The sequence below is a fragment of the Vidua macroura genome, chromosome 1 (genome assembly GCF_024509145.1).
Source record: "Vidua macroura isolate BioBank_ID:100142 chromosome 1, ASM2450914v1, whole genome shotgun sequence".
Classification (NCBI taxonomy): domain Eukaryota; kingdom Metazoa; phylum Chordata; class Aves; order Passeriformes; family Viduidae; genus Vidua; species Vidua macroura.
This window is the reverse complement of record NC_071571.1, coordinates 137,910,800-137,923,179: the sequence shown is the minus strand read 5'-3', so window position 1 is coordinate 137,923,179 and position 12,380 is coordinate 137,910,800. Positions and strand designations below refer to the sequence as shown.

The 12,380-nt window shown below is 31.5% G+C and overlaps 1 protein-coding gene across 3 annotated transcripts in view; it reads left to right on the top strand.

The window, feature by feature from the left end:
- CSMD3 (CUB and Sushi multiple domains 3) overlaps positions 1-12,380 on the top strand; it is a 585,002-nt gene that overhangs the window by 494,320 nt on the left and 78,302 nt on the right. For all 3 annotated transcript variants that reach the window (XM_053983153.1, XM_053983147.1, XM_053983136.1), the window contains 4 exons: positions 2,061-2,238; positions 4,307-4,452; positions 7,376-7,456; positions 8,614-8,727. In XM_053983153.1, the coding sequence (XP_053839128.1) occupies positions 2,061-2,238; positions 4,307-4,452; positions 7,376-7,456; positions 8,614-8,727 (519 nt within the window). The remainder of the gene's footprint in view (positions 1-2,060; positions 2,239-4,306; positions 4,453-7,375; positions 7,457-8,613; positions 8,728-12,380) is intronic.

Sequence of the window (12,380 nt, the reverse complement as noted above, 5' to 3'; positions counted from 1 at the left end):
TTACCTGCTAAACACTTAGCTTTTCCTATTAGTTGGTTCTAGCTGTATTTTCTGTGCCCCACAATCAAAACAATTTATTGAATGCAGGGATTCTGTTTCTTTGAAATACCTTATTGGAACCAATAATTTAATTAGTAAATTCTAAGGTGTCCAAAGCATGTTGTTTCTCTGAGTATCAATTTTGATGAAGTTCCTGAACAGTAGGTGAATGTTCTTTGTTTCTACATAATTTGATATGAAAAATGAAGATTAAAAAAAATCCACCAACTTGATAATAGAGATCTAAGATGCATGTTTGCTGCATGATTACAGACTGTCAACACTACTCAGCTCCTAGACAAATTTCTTAAATTACATGGGGTTTAGTGCTGATACTTACTGTGGTATTTTTAATAAAGGGTTTGTGACATTTTTATATGCTACAGATATTTCTGAGTTGATTTTCTTTTTTGTTGGTTTTTTGTTTGTTTGTTTGTTTGTTTTATTGTTGCAGGAAAAGGATAATGAGGTATCTTCTAGTTTCACTTGGTTTTATTTAAGATAAAGGCTTTTTGTTCAAAAGCATTAACATGAAGTTGGCTTTTTTGTGTATGGTTAGTACCAGAAATACACAGTATGTCTTAAATTTGTATTTATTTTAATGTCTTTATTGTAAGACAAAATAAACCAAGCCTTTTTTCATTCATCAGACTGCTTGAAGCAGACAGTGTGAATTATATACGACTAAACTTGCCTCCGTTTAAACAGTTTTGCTCTCTTCTTGCATAGCCATGCACCTAATATTTGTTTACCCTGTTCTCAACATCATCTAACACTCTCTGACCCTTCTTAACTCACCCCCCCTTGCCTCCCTTCCCTCAGAACCTATTTGGATTCTGTTCCCTCTCCTTTTCCAAGAAGTCTTGTTCTCTCACAGTCATCAGACCATGTCTTCACTCCCCTAAGATCTGACTGCAAGACCATTTCTGTCTGTACTACTCAAACCCTCTTGAGCCTTTAAGGTTAAAGCTGAAGAAAAGCAGTGCCCAAGCTGTTGAGTCTGAATGGTTGAAGTGTCACTGTGCATCACTTCTTACCCTACAGTTCAGCACCAAAGTTTATAAACATAAACCATAACATATGCTTTTGCTAAATACAAACAATGCATAATTCCTATATGTCAAACCTATATGTCAACACTGCTCTGGTTGAAGATTTTTAAGCATATTTTAGAAAATCTGTGTTGCCATACCATGCACTTTGTGGGGTGGAGTGGGCAAAACAAATGTATGCAAACTAAAGCAAATTATACAATTTTAAGCTTTGCTTACTTTTCCAGAGCTAGGCTTGTATAACATTTCTCTTCTGTAATAACAGGGTGGTGTCATATTCAACATAAATCTGAAATCTGTATGGAGAAAATAATCTAGTTTGGACTAATAGTTTTCCAGAAATACATAGTTAGGAAAGTCCAGAATCTGTATGGTCACTCTTGCACTGTATGATGTCTAAAATTAGCACTCTTGGACATGAATTGCAGAGAGGACTCTTACTTTATGTATCAGAATTTATATCCATGAATGCAAAATTACTATTCATACTGTTGGACACAATGTTTTAATTTTGAAGTTCCCCTCTAATCTTCACCCACCCCTCAACCTGTATGTGCCTTCTTTCATTTGTTAATTTTGTTGGCTATCTTCTTGTGACCATACATGAAAACAATTAGTGTGATTTGTTGCTAATTTGTAGCTGGAGCTTACACAAAGCCCTAACAAAGTAATTTTCAGTTGTGCAGGGAAATTCCCCCTATATGTATATATATTTCTTTAATTTCACTTCTGATAGTATTTGTTGCATCAGAATTATTATTTTTTTTTACTTTTATATTTGACAAATACTCTCAAAATATACTTCTGACTCTGCACAAAGGTGAATGAAATCTGTTTTCTTTGCACAGGAATGGTCATATGCAATGAAGTTAAGTGTACCAAATGTGTTCAAAACTAGAGCTTTTATATATTCTAAGTAGAATGCAAAAAGCATTTACTGGCTATTTTTAAAAAGTGTCTTTTTTATAGCTCTGTGTGGAGGAAACATAACTGCAATGAATGGCACCATATACTCTCCAGGATACCCTGATGAGTATCCAAATTTTCAAGACTGCTTCTGGCTTGTAAGAGTACCACCTGGAAATGGAATTTACATCAATTTCACAGTTCTCCAAACAGAGCCAATATATGATTTCATAACTGTCTGGTAAGAAAACACTTTGGGCTTTTGTTTAATCTTCATGTGACACTATATAACCAAATATGAATTTAAAAGAATAGATTTGTGATTTTCCCCTTGAAACTGGTGTTCTCTCTAGGAGAAATGACTGAGTTGCACCAATCCATGTTTTTCAATTGACCATTCTTTAGATAACCCTGGATAAGAAATCAAAAATAATAATAGTGTTTCTCAGTTTGTCAACAAAGAAAGGCATACAGAGGTATGCTATAATATCTGGTCAACAATCAAGAGAAATAATACTTAAGAAAGGAGTGAAAAGGAGTTTAGATGTATGTATTAGTGTTTTAGAAAAGGACTACTAGAAGCTAAAGTAGGGTAACTCTTCATTCATTTCTTCCAAGTTGGCTTATTTTATTCTCAAAAGTATATAACACGAGAGACTCTTTTTGTATTTGGCTGTGAAATGAGTTGAGCTAACAATAACTGTAAACAAATTCTATTCTCTGTGTACTTGAATCCACGTCTGTCATGGCTCTGCATGATGACTCTCAGAAGCAGCCTATCACATTAATCCCTCCACCACATATTTCAAGACATTTAATGGCTTTAGTCCTCATTTGTACACATGTGTAAAAATTGTATTATATACATGATGGCTATTTAATTATGTAGCCTATACCATTTCTGAGATACTTACTTATAGTGCAGATCAAAAATTTTATAGCAGTTTCCAATGCAAAAAACCCCCATTTGAGTCACAATTCAAATGCTTCCAAGTGTGCAATTTCCCTGCTAAAGCAGAAGGGAAAGGCTTAATGTGCCATAATTTGGACAAACATATTACTACAAAATTTTCCAAATAAAATATATCCATATTTTTATTTTGTTTTTTTAAAATATATTATGTTAATAACTATTGAAAAAAATAACTTTAAATTAAAACATCTATTGCTTACTATTTGACAATTCTAATCTGGAAGGAAGCAAGGATGAACATTTAATAATGTTGTATCATGATGCTGTCCTCTGTACAGTTCCACTGTTGTTTAGTACAAAATTTGATTTAATTTTTCTATTGAAATGAGTATTTAAATTCTCCATAAGGTAGCAATGATCTTTCAAGCATTACATGTATTGTCTAAATCATAATAAATAGTACAACGTAACATCAGTACATTCATATGAAGAAGGATTCAAGAAATTAATCAGCTGCATATCATACTCAGTTTTGGTTAAACCTACCAATAATTATATTAATACCTACCTGTAGTGGTAAATTATGAACTATCTGAGTCAAAAAGACATGACCATTTATATAAAATTCATAACACAGCAACACATTGATTGAGAAAACTCTGAATCACTCATAAAAACAAAACTTTAAATCAATTTGTATCTATCCATATATACTATAAACTATAAATAATAACATTAAAACTGTTAATTAGGGAGGGAAAGGTAGGTTAAAAAATGCTGACAACAGAGCATATCTAAAAGTAACTTAGAATAAGAATTGCAAATAAAATGTTCATTTATTAATGTCAACATCCAGTTTTCAAGGGGAATCTTGTATTCAGTAGTCTGTAATCATTTTGGTTTATTTTTACTATAGCCAATATTCATTCTTGTATTTTTAATTTATTCTATTAATTAATTATAACAACCCTATTTATCTCTTAAATTTCCTAGAAATTATCAGATTCAAAAGACTGGAGGACATGAGCAGTTATTAGTTTTATATTTTTTCTGATGGCTACATTTGAAAGTATAGATACAAAAATGTGATCAGAGGTTATATGGCAAGTAGATGAAGTACAATGACAAATTCAGTAATTTTGAGTTGGCTGAAATTTTTATTAGAAAATAAGAATTTGACTTTGAAAAGGTGGTTGAATTAGTATTCAGTCCACATACAGGAAGGTCTTCAGCCCTTGTTGTCTGTTTTATCTTACATTAGTTGTCTCATGCCTTTTAGTATAATCTAGGGAAAATTTACTGCAGTCATTTAAAATTTGGAGAAATCATATTAATTTTTTGGAGCAAAGAAAGAAAGAAAAGAAAGAAAAAAAATTATTCTGTTTGTTCTTCTTAGGGATGGACCAGACCAAACTTCCCCTCAAATTGGACAATTTAGTGGCAACACAGCACTAGAATCAGTCTATAGCACTTCCAATCAGATTCTGATAAAGTTTCACAGTGACTTTACTACCAGTGGCTTCTTTGTACTTAGTTATCATGGTAAGTGTGGCAAATGAAACTTTTTCATTGTTTTTACTGGTCACTTGAGGAAGACAAGGCATAAAAAAATCAGTTGCTTTTTCTAAGAAGAGTTGCTATTATTAATATGATTGACCACTACTAGGGCAATGCAAACATATGAAAGACTAACATGAATTATGAAAACGAGTTATTTTCTTGACCAGATATTAAAATTTACTATTATTCAAACAAAAATAAAAAGATTGCACTATGAAGAAACATGAACAAAGAAGGCAGCATCAAGACCATAAAGGTCAAGGTGCACATACTTTTACTTTTTACAATGCTTCTAAAAAGCATTTGAAACCTACATGTTTTTGGAGGACATCAAATTTCTTTTTGACATTTGGATATTTTGGAGTAAGTGTTGTTTTTGTAGAGGTTCCAGTAGTAGTGAACTATACCTATGATATATTCTTTACTACACTATATAGTTCAATGATAGTGAATTACATAGTGTAGTTAATGTTAATTAACTTGAATTAAATACTGATTGAATGAAAATGTGTATGAATTAATCCACTGAATTCTACCTCTTTTTGTAGTCATCCAGACCCTCTGTGGACAAGTGTCTTGTACATTGCTATAATTACAAGGAAACAGATTGAGAAGTAAGGGTGGGTTTAGGTGCTTTGTTTATGCCCATTGGATTGAACATCCTAGGAAACACAGAACAGACTACATCCTGTTTTCTGAATCCTGGTCAAATTTTGTGACTAGAAGACTTTGTTTTTGACTTATTAAAGACAGTGGTGAATACAGATAGACAGAATTGACAGGATTAAAGGAGCTTTAAACTAAGCAAAACAAAACAGAAAAATACATAAAGCCTACAATGAAAAAAAACCACCAGCAATTGATTATGGCATAGAGACTCCAGCAGGGCTAGGCAGAGAGGAATCAGAATTTCCATTCCAAATCTTGGCATCTATATTGCTTGTATCAAATTGCAAAAGACAAAACAACATTTTGTATTAATTAATGAGTCCATATATATCTACTAATATATCAATATATGACCAAACATATGCTAAAATGCTTATGGGATCATAGAATTATTCAGATTGGAAAAGAACTTTTAGATCATCCAGTCCAACTATAAACCCAACACTACCAATTTTACCACTAAACCATGTTGATAAATAGCACATTACATGTCTTGTAAATACTTCTAGGGATGGTGACTCCACCTCTTCCCTGGACAGACTGTTCCAGTGCTTGGCAACCCTTTTGGTTAACACATTTTTACTAATATCCAATCTCATGTGGAGTAACTTGAGACTATTTCTTCTGGTTTAGTAATTTGCTATTATTAAAGTATCTTGAAACATCTCCTTTTACTTGTTTCTTTTGTTGTGAAAATTGTCATACACAGGTGTGGGCCATAATGTGCAATAAAGATGCAAACTGAGCAGCACAAAGATTACTTATAAAGAAATTTAAAACTATTTTTGTACTAATGCTGTCAAGATAAATAAATCTCTCTGTATCTTTGTGTCTTTGATCCTTCATATCTGAACAAAAATTATAGTAATAAAGGAAAGGCAGTCAAGGAGTCAAATAAATGTAAGGAGTAAAATTTATTTAAAATTAATAATTATGGGATTAAATTAATGATACTCCTGATACCCTAAAATGAGAGACATTTGAGATAAATTGTAGGAGTTCTTTATTGAATCAATTTTTAATTGTGTTCATGATTTTGTTATTATTTTTCTTAAGATGTAAACAGCACAGCTGTTTCATGTTTAATTGGTGTGTTTTATTGGTTTGGCTTTCTGACTCACTGATTTAAGTAGATCTTCATTACCTGATTGAAGAAAAGGAGTGTAATAGGAAGATATCAAATAAGGATGACTCATTAGTAACAAAAGGTCTTACTTACAGTATAAATTTTGTGATTTTCAAAAGTTTGACCAATTAGAGTACTAAAGGATCCAATCACACGAAGCAACCAAGAATGTGTATTACTGAAGCTGAACTGTCATCTGCTATAAATAGATGGTATTTTGTGCTGAAGAGAAATGCTATAAACCAATGCTGTATGAAAATGTAATATTAATGAAAACCAAGCGTACTTCATCCTGAACGTACACTTTAACACAGGAAAGACTCCACTGTAGGTAAAAAATATGTCAAAGTGATTTCTTTTGTCAGATTTATGTCCTAATTGTATTAAGATCAGATTGCATTTTGTCTGTCTCCAAACTTGGGCTCATTTTCATTGGATCTCCGGGGAAAAAAAAATCAGTCTATACCACTTCTGCATATACTTCCTACTTATTTTTTATTTATTTGACCTGGTTACCTTGCCTGGCTATGCATCATGTGCTAAGTCTCAGAACATTATTTCGTGTCAAACTTCAAATGAGAATTTTCAAAGCAGGATTATTCTCTGGCACTATCTACAGGTTATGTGTATTCCACAACTGTTTGTTTATTAGGAAATTTCACATTCAAAAGGCTTCTGTCCATTAGTTATGCTGCCTCTGTGTAGAATCTTTGGGATCCCAAAACTTGTATTTTTTGCAAGGTTTCAAAAGTGGAAGAGTTCAAAAGTAAAATTGTACCATGAAAAAAAAAAACAAAAACAAGCAAAGCAATGATTGAAAATACAAAAATATTTACTTTTTGACTGAAATTGCTCAAGTGATAAAATTGGCAACCACTTCTAAATTTCTTATGTTATTTATGAAGAGGATTTCACCACTAAAACTAAATAACAAATTGAGAATGCAGACACCGTCCAATGTTTTCATTTCCTTTCTTTTGATTCTTTTGAAAGTTTCAATATAAATTGAGTTTTTATGTTTATCCTGCTAATGTGGATATTAAATCTGTTATTTCATGGCTATGATAACTATGTTTGAGAATGTAAACTGTGCTTTGTTCCTGTTTATAGCCTATCAGCTCCGTGTCTGCCAGCCTCCAGCAAATATACCAAATGCTGAAATTCTAGCTGAGGATGACGAATTTGAAATAGGTAATATTAAAACAAAATAAAATAAAAGCACAAAATTTGTTTATGAAATAAACTTACTGTGCACAGGGTGCTTTTCAGAATGGAAATCATACTTGTAATATTTTAGATTTTTATTTGAAAATACATTTTTTAAAAAATCATTCCTCTTTCTTATGCATCCTGAATTCCATCCATGTTTCAGAGATAACATATAAGTAATATAATAACTCTTTGTAATTGACTTAATTTTAAAATACATTTTCCATAGTATTTAATATAAAACATTATATTACACTGAAACAAACAAAACCCATAAGAAAACATGTAGACAATGGTATATTCTCTGCTAGAATTAAGATTCTGTGACCTAAAAAGTAAATCAAATTTGTAAAAGTTATGAGGATCAGAGAAGGGGATGACATTGACTTTCTGAGACATGTCAATATTATTACTTAGCCAACTATATTTAAAGAAATATCATTTATGATCTGATTTCAAATGTCTGGTGAGCTAGTTTGGCTCATGTGATGGCAAAGAAAATAATTTTTTTAGTATATGCACCAATATATGATTAGTTGTACAGGTCACAAAGAGAAATTACTTTTTTTTTTTTTCTTTTTTCTCTGTAATATGTGCCAAAGAGAACTGCTGGGATATGCAGGTTTTTACTTTTATTGGTATATAAAAGGATATGAATTTTTGGTTTCTTAATTAAAAAATGGAAATGTCTTCTTTTCAGAGTGCCAGATCTAGATAGCATCAACAAATTCATTTGCTATTTATTTTTTTTTCCCCTCAGGATTGTATGAATTACTGACTTGATCTTAGACCTTTATTTAGTTCCATAATGGTTATCCTATAAATTATGTTACTTAAAGCTCTGTGGACATTTGGTTCACATAGCATTAGTCAAACCCAGACAACTTAGCAAACTATCTAAAAAATAATGTGGTAGAAAGGAGTGATAGATGCAGCACAGTGTGCAACACAAAGCTCATTTACCACATTTCTTAGACTAATCAAAGTTGTTTATGCCAGAGGTCATTTAGCCTATTGTATAATATGGTGGTAAGAAACTTCATTAATCAATAATGTTTTCAAAGCTAAAAGTCCCAGTTAATTGCTGTTTAATGCTTCTTTTGTTTGTGTGTTTTGCCCTGTGTTGTTTTTCTGAACAGGAGACATAATAAGGTACCAGTGTGAACCAGGCTTTACGCTGGTTGGTAACGAGATTCTGACATGCCGACTAGGGGAAAGACTTCAGATGGATGGAGCACCACCTACTTGTCAAGGTTTTTTTTCCTTTTTATTTTCTTGCTGCCAGACCAGACCAGTTCAGTGGTGATTCCTTAAATAACTGCTTACATCTCTTTACATAAGATAGCATACTGAAACTATTTCAGACTTTTGATAATTTATCCCAATATATCACTCTTTGTTTTGTTTTGTATATGTTAGATATTAATGCAAAATAATTAGTAATCTTTTAATGGACTTCACAAGTTAAAAAGGCTGCTGCTCTACTTTGTGAAAATAATTTTACAATTCTTTTTTTTTTTTTTTTTCAGGGAGTCTGTTAAATAATGAGACTCATTTTATCTACAGCATAATAGTATGAAAATTTATATGGGAATTTTCAAAAACACTAAATTAACCTAGCATGGATTTGGGTGAACAAGCTCACAAAATAATTTTCCAGTGAAGTTTTATGTACTTGCATTTTTTATTCAATGTATTCTAAAAAAACAGGTTTTCTGCATGTGTGTGTGTGTGTGTGCATGTGTTTGTTCACTTTTTCTCTTATTGAGAACTGCAAACAGAGAGATAATGCCATCTCATTGCTAAGGTCACAACGATTACAGTCCTGCCAGCCACTAACATCACACTTTAAACCAGTCTTTATTAAACTGAAATTTGATATGTTAAGGTAGAATATAATTTTTCTTTCATACCAAAGTGCTTAGGGAACAAATGAAGATCAGCCTTGCATATGCTTCATTAAAAAATGGAATCTCTTTGTGGTTCCAGTGATGGGCATGAATTTATGTTCTCCTACTAATTCTTGCATTTATATCTGGAAGGATAAATAAGGACCTAGAGTTATAGACATGTATGATAAAGCTTTTACAAGAAAAAAATATCAAACCAAAACACCACAGCCTCATAAAAGTATAAATCATGTAAACAAAATCCATTTTGAATTCTGCTAGTTTCTGTGATATTCCTTTGTGATCCATCTGTTCCTGAGCTTATTATTCTAACATCTACAGCAGGATTAAAATACTTTACCAAATCAGTCACAATAAGTGTGTTTGATTTATGTTTGTATTATACGAAAAATGCTGCCATCTGTTTTTTTCTACCAATCTGACATTTTGGTGTGTCCTTCTCCAGTAATTTTAATTCTTTAACATATCCAGAAAACACACATGATGAAAGATTTATTGGGCAAAGTAAATTAATTGTGTATAAATCTGCTAAATTTACAAGTAAAACTTTGAAATTTTACTGTTTCTTAGCATTTTCTAAAATTATAAAATTGTGCACAATATAGATGTTAAGAAATTAAACATCAGTATATTAATTTTTAGGACTTTATTATTACTATAATATTCACTTAAGCTTTCAGTTGAGAATTAAAAAGAAAGTTATATAAATATACTCTTTGCCTTCATTCCTGGAAAATGGAAAGCTGGAAGGGTCTACTCTTACAACTGAATAAGCTGTTTTCCCCTGATTTTATGGACGAAACTATGCTGAAGTCAAAATCATTCACAGCACTGAGTGTGGTTCTTAAAAATTCAAAATGAATTTGAAATGTGAGCTTTGTAAGAACTTTTACACTGATAATTTCTGAAAATCCAGACATTTAGTTAGATACAAATGTGTCTAGAAATAACTCCCAACACCCCAATTTAAATTTAATCCTTACTTGGCAGATATATAGCATTTAATAGGTGGAAAACCATAGTAACCTCCAGGCATAGTTTTAAATGTTAAAATGATGTAATATTAGATAGGGAAAATGGAGACATATGTGCTGATCCTGAAGTGTTCTCTCAGTGCATGTTGCTGAAGGCATATTTGAATTCAATGCAAGACTCAAGACAAAACCTCAAGAATGATGACTTCATTTACCATAGCTAATCTTTTATCTGCCAGATATGAATGCTAAACATTGGTTCAAATGCTAAATATTAAATCAATGCTCTTATAATTTCTGTTTAAAGCAGAATGAAATTAGCATGGTCTTCAGCATTAGATTCAGAAAATTAAAAAGAAATTTGCAAAAGATTTGTCAAATTGTGTTAAAAATGACCAGTCCTACTGGCAACCTAGAAAAAAAAAAAAATGCATATTTTCATTTTTCTTTATTAATCTGATGTCTAAGTTTGAAGATCACAATATATGTTATATTTTAGTAATGAAAGATGAATAGAGAGCTTTGTGGAATCTGAAGGCAGCAAAAATACATGCCAAAAAAATTCTGTATTTCATGATTTTACTATATCACATTGGTCTATGGGTAAGCTACCATACTTCATTGTGCAGAGTATAACACACTATGGAGGAGTCACTTTCAAGGAAAAGTCTCAGTTCTTCTGTTGGTTCATATTAGTATTAGTTTACGAATTCTTTTCACTGGGTAGAGCATTTTTTTTTTTTTTACTTAATACTGTTAATTCCTGATGCTTTAACCTTGTGCATATGTTATATGCTTTAGCCAGTATAGTGGCATACAATTTAATTTTTCTTTAATTTTTGAATTGAAATAAATTGATAGCTACATTCAAAATTAATCCATAAGTAAATCTGAAGAATGCTGCTGAGCAAAACTTAAGTAACATAAGAATACTATTAGTCTTGAATCTAATATATTGCAGTAAAGATATACTAGATAAATGAGGAATTCCTAAAAAAATTGACGCAAACTATATTTAATATTTATTTGGTAATTTTAGTTAATACAGGTTAGTTTACATCACATTTAGTACTATTTAAAGCTATGTCACTTTTTTTCTCCATTTTTCTCTTGTGTGTGTCAGTTGGATGAGCATTTCTTAAAATTCTTGCAGATTTCCTTTAGATGTGAAAATAGTCACTAAATTCCACCAGTTTAGCCAATTTCTATCATCTTACTTAGTTAAAATAGAGTATTGTCCAAGCAAAGCATGAAACTTAGCCTTTAATTTTCTTTCAAATTAGCTTCTACTTTCAGGATAAAATGAAAATTTCAGAGTAAGAAGATTCAAACTATATTTTGCATCATAATAAGGGGACCCTGAGAAAATTCTTTCATGGTATCTCCTAACTGTATGCATTTTATGTATACAGAGATACATTTTCTCTGATTCACATGAAACTTAGCTACCCAATTCTCAAAGGAATCTGTTTAACAGAAACCATCTTTAAATTCTCTATATGATTCCTGAGGGTTCTTTAGCTGAAAATTCTGAAATTAAGGACAGTCTGTAAGGCAAAACCAGCTGCAAATAAATGAGTGTAACCAGATTACTCTTATGGTCTTCCTGCCACATATTTTTTTATAAATATATGTCTGTATGTATGTATAAAGCTGAGAGGATTACTTTGTTCATTTTCTTGAGATATGTGTCACAAGTGGTATAGCACTGTGGTTTGACAGCCAGATTCCAGCCATATGAGATTTTTTAAGTGGGATGGAGGTGCTATATTCAATCTCTTCTTGAGTAATTGAAACAAACACAGGACATGAGAAACAACTTTTGAAGTTTAGTAACTAGATGGCAATTTGCAACCGATATACAAATATTTTTAAAATATGTGGGAAGATGCAGTTTTTCAAGTTCAGTTTGGATGAGTTTGCAGAGGGTTAGACGAGATCTTCAAAAGTCACTTCCAACACAAATATTATATGATTCTTATAAAGTTTTTTTATGAAGATAAATACTCCTTTTCTCTCCCT